Below are 18471 nucleotides of genomic sequence, written 5' to 3' on the forward strand. Positions count from 1 at the left end.
CCTCATTTGATAAATAAGATAAAAATTAAAAATTTTGACTACATTTGAAACTATAGTGAACTGTTCGTTTTATCTTTGAAGGTTTAAAAATCAGTGGTGTATGCAAAACTTTCAAATGAACACTTAAAAACAACACAAACCAGCTTTGTTGAAGAACATCCAGTACTAGTACTGATGATAAAGGCCTCCTAGTGAGTGATTGAAGAGACGTTACCAACAACTGGAAGTTACATTTTCACAGAAAAAAAACTTCAGGTATGATTAATATATTATTCATCCTTTTTATTTGTTTGACATATATTGTATTATATGAAAAGGTTCAGCTGTGTGACCCCTGGGCTAGTGTTAGTCCTGAAGCATCTCTTGTGGTTATTAGATTTTCTGACTCCTGGTTTAGATTGTTAAAAAAAAGTGAATTGGAAAAAAATATATTTTTTAGCATGTGTCCCTAGATTAACAAGATTATATTGGATTAAATTGTTTGAAATGTTATTACATGTTTAAACCTTTTAGTCATAAGTATAAGAAAAATTAAGAAAAAAAGTGACTGATGAATTACCATAAGTTTGTAAAGATTTGGGTATGCACCCTTCAGATTGTGGCTCAGTGACTAATGTTTACTATTTCAGGAAAGGTGTAACTTTCAGAACTGTGATCTCAGCAGAAGTTCAGAAAACATCTATAAAAGCTGAAGATAGAACAGCTAGTGCACCTACAGGCATATCGACCATGAGGTATTGGAGATTCTATGAATTAACTGTTGTAAACATGAATGCTCTTAGGCTGAAAAGGTAGAAGATTAATTTAATGTTGTTTACCACTTGCAAATATAAATCACACTGGAATTTAGAGCAATAGCCAACTGCGTGTTAACTATCTGTGAACATAAACAAATTTAGAAGAATCTATGCCATTTGTGAATATGCAAGCCATGGCTCTAGCAGAGTGATTTTATGCCTTTTTGGTATGACTAAAACATTGAGACGAATTGGAATCTATAACATCAAGAGTAATGAAAATGTGTTTTGGCTACATGAATGTTATTTTGTTTTTTACTGTTATAATTATATTATTTTAATATTTTACTAAATCACTTTATTGTATTTTTTGGGTGTGTTTTATTGTGTTAAAAGATCACATCTTACATACACCTAAAATGAAAGGCACTAACTAACCATTAATGACCTTTTCTTCATGGGCGATAGGAGGAAATGTTAAAAGCAGTTATATAATTGTTATCCATTGTTATCTTACCTATCTCACTATCCTTATTGTACCCAAATGTTCAACCCTAGGGACCTATGTAAAATGACAGGCTTCTTGATGACTAGGACTGTCTTATTTCCAAACTTTTACTTCAACCCAGTTCACCTCCAATAAAGGACTTGACAAAGCGTCCTTTGTACTCTTAAGAGAATATAGCTGGACAAGGAATAATTCATTATAGAACTCAGCTATACTAGTAATAACTAATCTGAACAGAAACATTTGAGGTTAAGCTTTTACTTATAAAGCATATTTATTTGTATCTAAACCAAAGCAGGGAAATATAATGCAATACAAAGAATTCTACAACCTGGTTGGGTTAATACAGTCTTCTTTGTTGTTTCCATTTAGTCCCATATGACATTTCCAGGATGGTTCAGATTCTTAGTTACAGATTATATATCCTTAAGTGAAAATGAAAAGAAAGATTGCTTGCCAGAGAGAAAGTTCCTTTGCAATAGCGCCATTTGTATTTCTGTGCTTTCTCTCAAAGTGTCAGAAATGCAGCTACTGGACCAAACTCTGGTATTGCAGCAAATCATCAACTAAACTAAATCTATTAACTGAGAGAACTTTCTCAAAAAAAATCTAATAAAAAGGCAGCCTTTCATGTCCAAATTAAGAACACAAACCTGGTTCTCTGTCCACTGGCAGAGGCACTACATTTTTACAGTTTCTCAGAGCACAAGAAAGTTCTTGCATAAGCTCTTTCATTTCCCAAAATACACTGTACTACTGTTCAGGCCTACAAGTATTTCAGGCTTAAGGGCTGTTGCTTGAAATCTATTAGTTGAAAAGGTTAAAACATTCACCCATATAGGGTATCTATGGGAGACATGCTGTTAATCATAGTGCCCAGGAGACTATAGAGGTCAGGGATTCAGAGAGTAACTAAGAAGAGACAAAGGAGACAACGACATGTGTAAAGAAGTACTTGTGCTGAGTACTATTAATGGGCAAGTGGATTAGCCATTAGATTACACAGACACTTAAAACCAAGTAGTTAGGCCCAGAGAGGCAAGGAGTATTTCTTTATCTTGTTACCCTGTTACTCCCTTTGTCCATCGCTCCTTTGTGGATATATAATAATAAACGTCTATATGCTGACCTTTTTAGCATCATTTTGCATGAAGAGGGCACCAAGCATACTGTACGCAGTGTATCAATGTTTTTGGTTGCTGCATTAATAATTTTAACACTAGAATTACCAGAGCCTACGAAAAAACTCGTAGATCCGTCCCACCTTAAATCGCTTCTTAAATCCGTTCGCAGCTCTCCGTCAGCGTCTTTTGTCTTCTAAATGAGCAGAAAAAGACATGCTGCAAGCAGCTGGCTATTCCATCCCCCCACCGACTTAGAACGTGCACAAACTTCTCCCAGCTCATGCCTTGATTGATTATCTGGAATTGAAGTGGAGTTTTAGAGTGGAAATAATAGATTGTTTTTTGGAACACACACATTTCATGTGTGTTCCGTTTCTACAGTAATCTGTGTAAACACATTTTTAAAACAGAAACATTTTTCATATTCTAGTAGTAAATGACAAAATGTATGCATAAACTATATAATGTATGAAGCCTGAAGTCCAAATATCAAAGAAACACTTTTACAAAAGGTACAAATATAACAGAACAAGTGCACTTTTATTCAAAAAATATAACTGCAGGAAGCATGCATGCATGCGACATTGACACATATTTACTATTGTGGTGCAACAGTATCAGCTGCTGACTGGGAATCGAAAGGTCAGAAGTTCGATCCTGCACGATTCCCTTTTGAGAAGTGAACTGCTGTTATTCTTACTATTTTAGAATAAAAACAAACATTTGATTTCAGTCTGTAACAGCCGATGTAATTTATGATACTTGTAAAGGTTAGCTTTGTCTTTTTTTTTTATTCACTTTTCATTCTCTCAGTTGCGTTCAGGATCCTTCCCTTCCCCTCCCCATCTGACACTGCTGTTTTTACATAAAGATGTGCTATAGCTCTGCAGTGTATCATGATACATACTACCGCTGTTTCTTTTGTACTCCAGGACATGCAGAGGAAAGCATAGTAAAGAGCAGTAACTTCAGCGCTATATGAAATCATCAGACACTCCCCATCTGACACTGCTATTTTCACATAAAGACACGCTATTATGCAATATTATTTTTTAAACGAACAGTGTCAGATTGGGTGTGAATTTATACTGCCGCTGTTAGAGTCAGATCAGAAGCTGAATAAGCTGAATAAGCTCCTGTTCTGACTCTAAGTAAAAAGCATGAATTAATCAACAGAAATAATCCGCGATGGACATTTTAAACCTAACGATTTACAGTGCATACCAATTTATAAATTTTATGTCCGTTTGAGGTTAAAAAGAAAAAAAAAATAACACTTTCTCCCCAGATAGGAATCGAACTCAGGTCTCTGAGGCAGAGTAGGGTTGCTGCACTCTGAGTCAGCAAATCTTAACGTTATGCCAAAAAAGGTGTTGTGGATGGATATCTGCTAAGACATGGCAGAAAACTGAGGTGAGGAAACAGATAAAAGCAAAGCTATTTAATCTTAAGTCCCAATGACTCATTGAAAAAGCCAAGCTGTCCTATAAAAACAAGGACAAAGAAGTGAAGAGGAGTGCAAGGAGAGATAAGAGGACCTTTACAGAAAGCCTGGCAAAGGAAGCAGAGAAGGCCGCAGCCTTGGGGAATCTGGGGTCTGTATATAGGATCACCAAATGTCTCTGTGGAAATCACACAAGCCAAAGTACCCACATGTGGGATAAGAACGGCAATATTTGCTCATCAGAGTGAGAGCAAGCAGCCAGATGGATACAGCATTTCCAGGAAGTGCTCAATCACCCTGAGCCAGAACAACCTGCCAACATCACAACAACAGACTACATCCTGGATATCAACATCAATCCCCCTGACCTTTCCGAGGTTAAAACTGCCATTCTATCCCTAAAGAGTGGCAAGGCATGTGGTCTGGATGCAATCCATGCAGAAATGCTGAAGGCCGATATTTTAACATCAGCTAAAGTCCTTACCGATCTGTTCCAAAACATCTGGAACAGTGATACCATCCCTGAAAACTGGTCTAAGGGCCTCATTGTCAAAATCCCAAAGAAAGGCGACACCAAAAACTGTGACAACTGGAGAGGAATCAGCCTTCTGTCCATCCCAAGCAAAGTGTTCTGCAGAGTCCTCCTTAACAGAATGGAGCCAGCTATTGCCTCCAAGCTTAGACGAGAACAAGCAGGCTTTAGGAAAAGAAGAGGATGTATAGACCAGATCTTTGCACTGCGAAACATCCTAGAGCAGTGCTTAGAATGGAACACACCCCTGTACATCAACTTTGTTGATTTCAAGAAGCATTTGATAGTGTCCATCGTAACACTCTTTGGAAGATACTCCAGTACTACGGAATCCCAAATAAGATAATTACAATCATAAAAATCTTCTATGAAAAATTTGAGTGTAGTGTCCTTATGGGCAACACTCTCACTGAATGGTTCCCTGTACACTCCGGAGTGAGACAAGGGTGCATCATCTCTCTTATCCTCTTCCTACTTGCAATAGACTGGATCACAACCAATACAATAGCAGACAAACCCAAAAGGCATCCAATGGACCCTGTCCTCTCAATTGGAAGACCTGGACTTTGCAGACGTCGTTGCTCTCCTTTCAACAAACTACTCCAACATGCAATCGTAAACTGACAGGTTTCATAAATATGGCAGACAGGACGGACTTAACATCAACACCTCCAAAACCCAAGTGATGTGCATAAACTCCATCCCCACAGCACCCATCCAGGTAAATTGAGCACCACTCGAGTTTGTGGAGGACTTTACCTATGTTGGCAGCCTTATCAGCAAGGACAGCGCTGTCCATAAAGACATTAAAGCAAGGCTGGGAAAGGCTCAGGGCACCTTTTCCCAACTCCGTTCCATCTGGAGGTCTAAACAATACAGCCTAAAAACAAAGATGCTCCTGTACAACAGCAACGTAAAGTCTGTCCTCCTGTATGGTTCAGAGTGTTGGCATGTGGTCAGTACAGACATGAGGAGACTTGAGGTCTTCCACAACAGATGTCTCAGACGAATCTGCCAGATCTTTTGGCCCAACAAAATATCAAACCAACAATTATATAAGAAAACAAACAGTCAATGCATCACCAAGAACATTACATTAAGACGCTTAAGATGTCTTGGAAATGTGTTAAGGATGGAGCAAAACCGCATCCCAAGAGCTGCCTTAAGATGGACACTACCTGGAAAAAGAAAAACTGGAAGACCCAAAAACACCTGGGGCCTCATGTATAAACGGTGCGTACGCACAGAAATGTTGCGTACGAACCTTTCCACGCTCATATCGCGATGTATAAAACCTAAACTTGGCGTAAAGCCACGCACATTTCCACGGTAACTCATACCTTGGCGTACGAAATTTCTCCGCTTGGTTTTGCAGACTGGCGGCACCCAGCGTCAAAGCAGTGCTACTGTTCCTGTGTGATCACCCTTTCTTTCTTAGATCCACATTCCTGACGCGGCTTTATAAATACACTGAAACTAACTGCATATTGTTTATTAGTGTAATGCATCTGATTGTAATTAACCTGCAGCAATATAATGGTCCAGGAAATAGCCATAGTATTCCAAATACCATAACTGCTTTAGCGTTGTAACTCTCACTGCATCTTCTTCTTCTTTCAGCTGCTCCCGTTAGGTGTTGCCACAGCAGATCATCTTTTTCCATATTACTCTCACTGCACCACTCGGAGTATTTATATCACTGTATCTGAGTGGGGACTCACAGCAGCAACTGATCGGAAAGAGAATTATCGGTACACAGCATGAAGCAGACGCTGCCTGAGCCAAGGCAAAACGCTTCAGAGACTTCCCTGTACGGACTTCGCGGTTTAGAAAAAGTTTCATCCCAAGAACTATAAACGCACTCAATCAGTCCATCAAGTGCTCCTTGTAGAACTGTTAGTACTTATAAGTACAATTACCTCACTGTAAACTTGCGCTACAGTTATAATATTGCACAACCTGTGCCACTTTATGAAGCGTGTATTTACATATGATGATATCATTATTAAGATGAAATGCAGCAAAATATGTTGATTATATTATACAGCTAAAATTTTAACTTCATTTAAATAATCTGTATTGTTAATAATTAAACATGTGAGGACACGGTGCCGCAGCGCTAGCTAGTTCAGGGATTGTTCCTGCATTGCGTTGTATTCTTGCGCTGACGCGACACTGGAAAGATAGACGGATAGAATAATTAAACATGTACTATGAAGATATTTCAATGTTCCTTAAAAGTTTTGAAGAATCGACGTTCTAAGCTTACAGATGGCTTAACGTCTGTTACAGAGCTGATTGTCTGGCGATTGGGCATTTGGAGAAAGAAAAGTTAGGACAGGAATTGGAGGTTAGTACGTTTGAAAGAGACAGTACTTCTGTAATAAATTATTTAATCGAAGGTCGCACATGACGCAGCAAGACTCTTGCGTGAGATATGAACAATCACTGTGCCACCGTGTTCCCATGTTTAATAACATGCTTTCATTCCTATCATCATGAAAATGATATCACGTATACATCTCAGTATTTTAATTATTCAGAGAGCTGTAATATCGCGAATGTAATGGATTCTGTGTTCTGTCGGAGAAAGAGAAAGAACGGAAGCACGTAGTGATTCACACACACAGAGCACATAGAAGATCAAATATAGAACAAAGCATTTAACGTGCTACTTGAGAAACTAGTAAAATAAACGATTTTAAGATGAAGTTTATGATGTTCTACTTTAATGGCAAAATAAACTATGTGATTAAAGTGGAAATTTCGAGATTAAAGTTGACATTTCGTGCTTTTTTCCCACTGTGTGCCTATTTGTTTTGTCTGTACCCTAATAAGCTTTCATATGACACTCAGACGGCGGGCTACGACTCGCCTTTTCACGGCGACTTTGATATGTGATTTCTTTTTTATTTCGGGCACTGTGCGACTTTGTGAACTTGGATTTTTCGAGTTTCTCCGACACTCTGTCACTCGATCAACTTTCTTTTGTTGATTATACCACTGTTTAAACCAACAAATAGTACGTTTTTCCTTTGCCTCCACTTGGTATTCGCTGAAATTCTTATATTTTCCCCTGTGCTTTTCCCATTGTCTTTTCACAGAAGGCTATTTATATTGATTTGCATATTCAAAGAGGCGTAATTCTGGGAGGAGTTGGGGCGGGACAGAAGGCGCGTGCACGTACGTTACTTTTCACGCTGATCAGGATTTATGTAGTGGAAGAACGTGAAAGTTTGCGTGCGTACAGATTCCTGCATCTGGATTTTTCTGTGCGTACGCATATTCCCGCTTTTGTGCTTACGCCATGTTATAGTGTGAGTTCTACGCACGCCGTTATACATGAGGCCTCTGGTGTAGAATGGTGGTACAAGAGCTTCAAAAGATGAACCTGTCATGGGGAGAAGCACAACATGCTGCAAAGGACCGCAGGCGATAGAGAGAGCTCATTGAAGCCTTATGTCCCACAAGGGACGAAGAGGATTGATTGACGGAAGGTGTTGTGTCGCTCTTGAACCTTTTGTGAAAGTGTTTATTTGATCTTTGGACTTCAGGCTTCACACATTCTAAAGTTTATGCCTACATTTTGTAACATTTATTACCAAAATATGAAAAAGTTTCTGTTTTAACAATGTGTTTACACAGATTACTGTAGAAACGGAACACACATGAAATGCATGTGTTCCAAATAATGATCTATTATTTCCACTCTAAAACTCCAGCAGTTCAGTCACTCCCAGATAATCATACAAGGCATGAGCTGGGAAAACTTAGTGAGTGTTCTGCGGTGGTGGGGGATGGAATAGCCGGCTGCTTGCTGCTCGTCTTAATCGGCACATTTAGAAGACAAAAGACGCTGACGGAGAAGTGAGAATGGTTTTAAGGTGGGCCGGATCTACGAGTTTTTTCATAGACTTTGGTAATTCTAGTGTTAAAGTACGCTAAGCTGATAACCTTTAGTAACTGCAGATAAAAGCAAAGCTCCACACTACACAACTCAAAAAACAAAATAAGACCCTTGGAGCCAAAGGTCCTTGAATAAATTTAAAGCCAGAGTCTATTTAATGAAGGCCAACGAGCTCCCAAACCCCTTCTCATGCAGGCTAATATTCTTGGGTTTGGTGAATCTGAGTGGTCTCTGCAACAATGGTCTGCCACCCTGTCTAGGATGATTTCCTGACAAACACCCAGTTCTACTGGTATATATGCAACCTTAAAATGGATTCAACATAAAACGAGACAAGACAAAGATGTGCTACTTTGTTTCTCATTGATCTTAAAGGTCTCAAATGTTCAGTTTTAAGGACAGGATAGATGATGTGCCCTAGAAATAGCAATACCAAATACTACTACAGGGCATTGGAAAAATGGAAAAACAGCTGATGTAAAAGACTGACATGAATATTTAATTTGTTCCTGGCCTGCCATAAGCCATCTTTTACTACGTCTGTCACTTTTCTATTCTTTTTTTAGCATTTCTTTATACATAATCGCTTCTTTAATAAAACACAATATACATTTCCAATTCTTCTGTTGTACTGCATGTCTTTTTGCTAGAGAGAGTAATTTAGTCTTGTAAAACAACCTTCTATGCCTTTTCCGCTCTTATACCATTACAGTATATCTGACCAATTCCTCTTTCCTGTACTTAGTTAATAAATAGCACTTTTACATTCTGCTTTTGTAAATGTTCATGCAGTATATGGTGATGCAGTCAGTAACATCACTGAATAGTATTTATATAAAACTTTGTCATTAGTGGTTTTGTATTTTGCTTTTGTTTTTAATTAATTATTTATGAAATAATATTTTTAATTATTTATTTTTAAGATATTGAAAGATTTTAATTTGCATGTAGGCACAGCACTTTTTTTATATGTAGTGGATGTTATGAAGAGTGAAAAAAATATTTTTTGGATTGTGTTTTGATTTATGACTAATAATAGGTGGCACTTTGGCACATTTCAAACAATAACAATAATACAGAAAAGCCTTTTATTTTCAGCTTAACACTATTTATAACACAGCACTTAAATATCTATCTGTCTGTCTGTCTGTCTGTCTATCTAAATAAATATAAATATGTATGCATTCATACGTAATGCAAAGTTGACTGACTCATTTATTCACTGACTCCTCAACAAAAGCACTATTTCCTGTTTAGTCAAAAAGCTGGTCAGGTTGTACATCTAGGGCACTAGGTATCTTCTAAAAAAGGACATTAAAAAAACTAAATATCCTTATATCCTGAAGAATGCCTTGACGGATTTGATTTAAATTTGGTGATGTTATAGAAAAAAGAAAACTAGTCAACATGTTTTTTATTTGTCTATAAATTTTGTTGTCGATATTTTTTAATATTATGCTAACATTCATGCTTTGTGCTGCACAACGTGCATGCTTTATGCAAATGATGGATGCTGCAGAAGTTATTGAAGGACCAAACAGCAGCAACTAGTTACTGTAATAGGGTGGGGAAGGAACTTGAAGATAGCCTGATGTCCTGGACAGGAAAAAGACATGATCACATTTTAAAATGTAAAGATAATGTTCAACAAATCTTAAGGAAGACACAAAGCTCAATGATTAACAAACGCTGCTTTTTTGCTATTGACTACCAGCTATCATCTTAATTACACATTCTGCTCTGTCAACCTGCAGTCCTCAGTCGTAGTGCTGAAAACCGACTCCCCTTTCCTACCACTGCATTTTCATTGTATCACTCAGAACATTAAAGGATCGAAGGAAGTGTTTAGAACAGGTAGAGTTAGCGCTGCTGTTTGGAAATGGTTTGGTTTTCTCTGGGATGACAGTTTGATAACTTCACTAACCAATAATTTACATCACACCAGAAGTCAGATGCCTGCACAATGTAAATCCTCATCAGGTATCTGAAGACCCCCATATTAAGAGTGTGAATATTCATTTGAGGTTCACAAAACACACTGTTACATCACTTAGCCCTATTTCTATGAGATGACCCCAGAACGGAATGTTTCATATTTAAAATACATCATTTGAATATATAAAGGTGTGCATTTAAAATTTCTTTGAGTACATGTACATTCCCATATTTGCTAAATGTCATTAGACCATTAGTGTAATGTTTTAATAGTAAATTATTTGCTTAGGATGCTACATGTGTGAACACCGTAGCCATATATGAGCAATTTTCGTCTGAGGTTTAATTTACACAGAGAGCATACATTTGTTGTAAAATGGAGTACTTGATTTTCATTTGACATGCTTAGAAACAGCGTTTTCCCCATTAAGCATTTTTGTTCACTGTAACCCTGTGAAAACCAAAATTAACCCCTTCATCTGACTTAAACACTGACATAGCAGTTTACATTGCAGCCTTTTCGGCATTGCTATCAGTAGCAGTGGACCATCTATGAGAATGTAGGAGCAACAGCTTTTGTTATGTGTGAATAAAATTGACTAAGTATAAATTTCAGCAACAGGTAGTGGGGTCTTATTTTTGTCTCAAACACTCCACTTATACATGAACTGTGTAGTTTGTAACTCAGTCTGTGCATCATTGCTAATGTAAGCACTGTGCCATGTGTGTGAATGAAGAAGTGATGCACTGATTTATGCAAGTGCCAAAAATGCATTGCAGCTACCATCCCTTAGACACTAAGTAACAAAATAATTCTTGTCTTCAGTGTAGAGATGATACTGTTTATTATGAAGAAAATATTCTAAAACTCTGTGATAGCCAACACGATTTTCTAAGCTGTGGTGTGCTGGGCTGATAACATTACTTCAAGAGAGGCCCACTGAATCAATAAGCTAATTACAAGGGTAAGCCCATTTATGGGATATACTGTGGACCCCCGGGAGGTTATAGCAAAGGAGAAAATGAAAACAAAACTGAGTGCTGCTTTGAACAATGCTGCACCTCCTCTTTCTAACACACTAACACTGAGTACATTCAGTCAACAAATCATTGTGTGTATGTGAGAGGTGATTGTTGTTTGTCAAAACATAATAATTATTTATTTGTTTATCCATCCATCCATCCATTTTCCAACCTGCTGAATCCGAACACAGGGTCACGGGGGTCTGCTGGAGCCAATCCCAGCCAACACAGGGCACAAGGCAGGGAACCAATCCCGGGCAGGGTGCCAACCCACCGCAGGACACACACAAACACACCAAGCACACACTAGGGCCAATTTAGAATCGCCAATCCACCTAACCAGCATGTCTTTGGACTGTGGGAGGAAACCGGAGCGCCCGGAGGAAACCCACGCAGACACGGGGAGAACATGCAAACTCCACACAGGGAGGACCTGGGAAGTGAACCCGGGTCCCCAGGTCTCCCAACTGCGAGGCAGCAGCGCTGCCCACTGCGCCACCGTGCCGCCCCTATTTGTTTATTTATTTAATTTTTGTAAAAAGTCAAAGTTCGTCTTGGGGACAAATGAAGTACTATCTATCTATCAATCTATCCTTCACTCTCAAGCAAGAAGGTTAGTGGGGGCAAATAAGGGGACACTGGCACAGAACGTTTCAACTTTCAGAATATCTTCAGCTTTAAGTTAAATGTTGGGAAAAATGTATTTGGTCTAGTTTATGTAAAATGTTACTTTTAATTATTAGTTTCAAATCATTCTATAATTTATTATACAGGAAGCAATTACTATACATTACTGCTTGTATGCATAAGTACTGTAAATTTAATTGATCAATCTGTAAACAAAAGATCTTCAGGAGCTGATGTTGTTTTTTTTCTTCTCTTTTTTAGCAACAACAATAAAATAGAATATGTAAAAATACACAATATCATGGTGCAGCGTCTAATAAAAAGTGCACTTCAGTTTGTTTCTGTGACTCTAGAATTTGTTAAATCCCATCAAGAAAATGTAAAGCTCAAAAAAGAAGATGCACAACTTTATATTAAAGAGGTAAGGTGCTTTTTATTGTAAGGTTGTTTGGCTTTACTAAATTGTTGTTCCTTTGCTACAGATTAACTAGTCTTTACTTTCTATAAAATGTTTCATACAGGCCTTAACAGAGTATGTTACAAATCAAAAAATATATGTTTTGTAAGACACCAAAAATGTATGGAATTTTCCTACAGTCTACACAACACTGGAGAGGCAAAGATATGACAAAGAAATTTGACACAGAATAAATGTCTCTTTTATGAATGTCTTAACCCTTGGTCTAAATGACAACAGTGAAGTAATCTGTCATAGGGCATAGAAAGTTCCAAAGATTGGACATTTTTATTCAAGGGTAAATCAAAAAGTACAAGCAATTTGAAAAGTACACAGTAAACCCATATAATAGAAGCTGACACAATACATGTTCACAGTGACTTATTAGTGGTTCAAACATGCACAGCACTCTGCCATTAGTCTAATTGGTGCCAAAGTCAAAATGAACAGGGACATTCTGCTACAGGATCACACCATTGTTAAACTACGTAGTAAGATTTCATTCGGCAGCGGGAGAGAAATGTGATGTGATTCATCAAAGGATGTTGGTTCACCACAGAAGTGAAAACAGCATGACTCAATGAAAAGTTTATTAATGCTTATAGAAGTTCAAAGCTGGTAGAGCGAATTTAACTAACAAAGCTTGATCTGGTTGACCATAACATCTTGAACACAAGCCCACATTGACATGGCGAATGCCTTCATCAGAGAAGAGCAATGAATTATGCTGTGTGCTCTTGCTGCATGATGACGTGTGGCACCATAAAGTTTGTGCAAGATGGGCACCCAAACAGCTTACTGATTTGCACAAGCCATCATTCTTTGGTGAATTTCAGCAGGTTTCACTCCCTCTGCCCAAAGATATCTCACAATGGCACGTTGTTCAACAATGGTGCTGTCCTGCTGTGGTACATCCGTGTTTATTTGTCTTTGGCTCCAACTAGACTAACGGCACAGCGCTGCGTTCTGCGCGTTCAAACTACTCATAAGCCATTGTGAACAACTATTGTGTCAGCTTTAATCAGTTGTGGTTCCTGTGTAATTTTCAAATTACCTTTACTTTTTGATTTACCCTTGTCTCTGGATCATAACAAGTTTTTGCAATAGTAGAAGCCTGACTACACAGATTTATGTAGGTCTGTAGTTCTTAACCTCACTCCTGGAACTTCCATGAAAATTTTAAGATTCATTTATGCAGAGAAAGCAGTTATTCATAGTTTGATTTAATAGCTTTTATAAAAACAGATTATTTTGCATTGCACAGTAAGAAACCTAGTTGCTGATATTTGGTGACATATCATTTTGTTTGGCCCATATATGTACTCAGGTGACATTTTATGCTTTGTGGAGGAGTCAAGAATAAAAAACAATGAACAACAGACCTAGCCAGGTGTCCTTACAATGAAAGAAAATTAAGGTTTCATACTCTCTGTTTTCTAAAGTTGACACATTAAAATTTTAAGGATATCCCTACCCACTTTATTCATGAATTTACCTAATAGAAAGGTGCCCACCTATTTGTCATCTGAACAGCCTGAGCAGTCAGGACAAAGACTTATCAAGCAGATGAAAGTGTGGCACAGGTATACCTGTCAGAGTTGACTTCAGCAATTCCAAAAGCTGTTGTCAATCAGATGGTGGTGGAGCTATACTCCAAATAGCTCACTACATCTTATTCCACAAATTTTGTATTGAACTGAGGTCTAATATCAAACTCAAACAACTCAAAATCTGGAGCTATGAGCCAGCAGAATCAACCTCTGTATCACTGAATTAGACTGCATGCTAAGTTAACTAATAAGACTATAACTGCAAATGCAAACTGAGGAAATTTTGCTTACAACTTTATTAGGGAATGGGTTTTAAAAGTGAACGAATAATTTCCAATGTGCTCATTTAATGATATTTAGGCAAGTTTTATTTTTAGTGAACAACTGCTTGAATTTCCAATTCAAACAAAACATTTTTATGTATCTGTTTTGCAAAACAAAAACCACACAGAAAATACATTATGACAGTTTTGACCCCTAATGTTAAACTGACTATACGTCTGTAATTTCTTAGTACCAAATATTGAGTGATTCACGGCATGTGTTCTTAAAACACTTGTTACAAATACATGCAGATATACATGGTGAGGGTATTAATATTTATATGTAATTCTTATTATAGTACTCCTTTAATTACTCCGTGTTACATGGGTACAGTAATTGGATGAAACATATACAGAAAAAAGGTAAAGCATATAATCTGCCAGCTTGTGTCAAACATATAGTCTTAAAAGCCATGGTGGTAACCTATGTTACAAGAGACACGGGAGACTAAAATAAAGAATACTATAAAAATATTAAAATGTCAACCTTTGATGCAATAATTGTCTTTTTTATCTGCAGATGTTACATTCAGTTTTATTCTTATTGTACATTAACAAGCCATCCATTGAGCCCCAAGAGTTCATGTCACAGAGAATGTTGGAATCTTTCAGGAGAAATTACTCAGATGTATTGGAGAAGTATAAGACTCATCTTCCACTGAGGCCACCATATTCCATTTTGCTGGATTTGGTAAGTTCTTTTCTGTGGTACAATTTAATCAGTTCCCTGGCTCTGTTTTACACTGGGATTTGTTTCAAACCTAACCAGCACCTAATCATTTGGTAAAGATAACTGTGGCAAAAACTGTGTCATTTCAGAAATAAAATAAGCTCAGATGCTCTTTCACATGAGTCAAGAGCACCCATATACCAAAAATCTATATAGCTGTTAAAATACTTTATAGTATAATACTATATGATGTTAGCTCTGATGTACTAGTATTCCACAGAGGACTGTTTTTTTCTTTTTCAACAAATGTTGTGGGCTCAATAAATGAATATGTAGATGAATGTTACCATTAGCCAAAAACATATGTGTCAAAACATTTTGGTTATCTGATAAAATGAAAAGACTAATTGTTTTGTTGATCTTTTTTAAAATCACTGAAATGGCACATGAACACTCTTAAGGTAATTTTTCTTTGTCCATTTTTTAAACATTCCCAAGTGGAAAAAAAGAAACAGGAAATGTTCAGATATCAGTTGTTGATGAAAATTGATAGAAGATAAATATATTTCAGCTAGTACCATAAAGTATGCCTGTTTTGATACTTCATACACTTTTATTGAGAATTTAAAACATGCTGTACACAGTCTATTTTTCTTTACTAAAACATCTTGCAAATGATATGATCTCTTTCATTCACCTGCAATGAAAGCCAATGCTTGGTTACAGTTTGCTAGTTCCCCTCTTGACCAAGGGAAGTAACTTTGCTGTTTTGTTTGTTTTATTCTTATTATAGCCTGTTACAATACAGTTGCATTTATTCCAAGTTCAGTTCATATCTACTAGAGGACTTCATTGAAGACAAACTTGAAACACTTACACATTCTTACAAGAAGTACATAACCATGCAACATTATAAGAGCACATATTGTATATAGTAAGATAAACTTAAATGAAGAGTTCCATGAATTTTGGCTTCAATATAACAAAACAGTCATGCTAAAATAATATCCAGCTTGCAAAGATATATGGCCAGATGACAATGGAGTAAAAAAAAGGAAAAAACCCAGTTGACAGTATTTTTGCCAATAGTCATTTGAAAATAGTCAGAGCCCACTAGCTGCCTTGTTGGTCAAAGCAGAATATACTGTAACTTTAATTGTATTTCTGTTTCAAAAACAATGTTAATTAAGAACATTACTGCAAGAAGCACACAAATGTAAAACCTGTTGTGAATCCCCAGGTGCCCATAGCCTTGGCATTACTTGTTTCCAGGGACATCGATATTCATGTCCCAAGGATTAGCTAGTGCAATGAGAACACAAACAAGATAGGTGCAAAAAGCATTTTGTAAGGCCTGTTCACACTGCCAGTGTCCAAATAAATAAGTTTAGTGCAATCAATACATAATCCATTAAATAATCCATAAAAACGAGTGCTTTTAGTCGGAGTTAATAATCAATAAATAAATAATCCAAAGAAGTGTTAAAAATCAAGAACAGAATCGCAGCGTTAAACCCAGGTTCCTTTGCCTTCTCTCCTGTGAACATCAGTGCGCCTTTCTCTATTTTCTCTCCCCCACCCACCCATCCATCCGGTCCCCTTGGTTGGGCTGAGAAACTGGCAAGCTTGTTCAACCATTAATCAATTGACTTTGGTCCCAGCTTCCTCAGCCAGTAAACTGCTGGAATAGCCAAAGCCCAGCTCGGTCCTTCCACCTTCATCCTTTACCTGCATAGAATTATCCATGAAGCCAATGATCACTCCTGCTCCTACTAAGCACAACAGGAGCAATCTATCCGTGTAACACAGATGAATGCTTGTTGTGGGGCCTCCCAAATGCTTTGCCTCTTGTCCACCATACTGGCTGACACTTCTGATCTCTGCTCTGTTTTTTCATGAACATCTCCCTTGATTTTTCTTTCTTTTCTAATCTCTCATTCTTTATACTTTCTTTTTTTTCCTCTAATGACCCACAGGGCATCAATGGGGTGTGTCTGTGCTGAATGCAGTTGCATTTTAAGCAATTAGCTAATTTCCTCATTAAACACTCTGGGACCACTCTCCTAGTCTGAGGCACACTATTTTTATTAAAAAAAATCTCACGCTACCACAGACCATTAACTTGCTTTGCCACATTTGTACACTGAGTCTGTATCACCTTTACCTATACAGTCTTAAGTCAAAACTGAACAAAATATTGATCAGTTTAAATGATACTTTGTTTTCTTACAGCTTACCTGGACACTTACACAGTTGTTTTTATTTTGTATTTAGGTTGTTAAAATCATGGAACACGATCAGGAGGACGAGATGATTCTTGACTGCCTCTGGGATCTAAATGAGAAAATGCTTATCTCTGGAATGGGAAATGAAGAACAAATGAGTGCAAATGATTTTGCTTTTTCCTCTCGTGTTGTCAGCTGCTGTTATTTTTCTGAAAAGAGCACAGATTTTAAAACAAGAAAGTACTTTGGAGCGTCAGTGGCCTGCAAAGGAAAAATTCAAAGAGAGGTTTTCATTGATGTGGCCTGTGTGAAGACATGGCACCCAAAGGTGGCCATTGGTGTTGTTAATGCTTCCACAGGGAATGAAACCTTGCAGCTACCTGAATATGTTTATTCTACTGCATACCGCATGAAATCATCTAATACAACTTCATGTATATGTTATAAAGCAATGCCTCCATGCCCAAGATGCCTAGACATATTCCCTAATATAATATTCAGTCCAGAAGCACTGGAAGTCTACAATGCAAAATGGGAACATGGAAACTGTGCAGAATGTGAATCTGTAAGTAATCTCCTAAAGGCAGAGAGAGACCTTGAAGAGGCAGTGGCCATGCCCTTGTCCAATAATAGAATAAATAGAAGACAACAGAGGCTTATTGAAAATCTGCGAAATACTAGATTCTTGTTGAGATCAAATCTTATTTATTATGATTCTGCTTAAATTTTAATGACAGTACTGCACTTTACCCAGCAGAACTGTCTAGCTAAGGTTATCAATGGCAAACAAAAGGTTTGAACTCCTTTATAATGTTAAGTATTGTTTATTGAACTACAGTTTGATTTTATATTTGTAGACATAGATTATTCTGGACCTTTCCTCGAAGTGATTCAGAACTCTCTCTGGGGAGGGTGGCAAAAAATCACCAAGGATGTGCACTCAGAAACTCCCCTGGATGGGATGACAAAATAATGTGAGGCTGACAGACTTTGCCAACCGGGTTACCAGTCCTCCAGATAACCAAGTGATAGCAACAAACTGATACCACAGTATTTTGTACTCATGTAAGATTAACTGGGATTTTAAGTTTTCAAATGCAACTCACGAGACAGAGACTGCAGAGACCGCTGGAGGGAATATTAGGGCAGCAGTTGTGCTGTTTTAGCAGGACCCATGTCTAATGTCAGTATAACACTAGACATACTCCTGGGTCAGGCCTTAAAATGGCCTCCTAGCCCTCATTCAAGGGAGCTTGGAGTCAGGTGAACATGAAAGCAAGGGTCCAACCAATGTGGAGGACAAGGATGAAAAAAAGACAATATTTGGGTCAGAAGATTTAAATATGAACGGTTAGCAGAATGCCATTTATGGTCATCTGTTTTTTAGTAATTTCCAAAGGGGAATAATA

The 18471-nt window shown here is 37.6% G+C and overlaps 1 protein-coding gene across 1 annotated transcript; it reads left to right on the top strand.

The window, feature by feature from the left end:
* The first annotated feature begins 635 nt into the window (after positions 1 to 635).
* LOC114643365 (uncharacterized) lies at positions 636 to 17843 on the top strand. Its single transcript, XM_028791952.2, has 4 exons — positions 636 to 734; positions 12099 to 12258; positions 14688 to 14858; positions 17112 to 17843. Exons 1-4 carry the CDS (start codon positions 730 to 732, stop codon positions 17784 to 17786), a joined length of 1011 nt encoding a protein of 336 aa, XP_028647785.1. The 5' UTR covers positions 636 to 729; the 3' UTR covers positions 17787 to 17843.
* Positions 17844 to 18471: the final 628 nt, after the last annotated feature.

The sequence above is a fragment of the Erpetoichthys calabaricus genome, chromosome 3, assembly GCF_900747795.2.
Source record: "Erpetoichthys calabaricus chromosome 3, fErpCal1.3, whole genome shotgun sequence".
NCBI classification, from domain to species: Eukaryota; Metazoa; Chordata; class Cladistia; order Polypteriformes; family Polypteridae; genus Erpetoichthys; species Erpetoichthys calabaricus.

Bases quoted from the DNA above. Each gene is read 5' to 3' on its own strand.
- LOC114643365 (XM_028791952.2), top strand. The intron at 12,259-14,687 runs GTAAGGTGCTTT...TTTTATCTGCAG, and splicing joins CACAACTTTATATTAAAGAG to ATGTTACATTCAGTTTTATT. The intron at 14,859-17,111 runs GTAAGTTCTTTT...TTTTGTATTTAG, and splicing joins ATTCCATTTTGCTGGATTTG to GTTGTTAAAATCATGGAACA.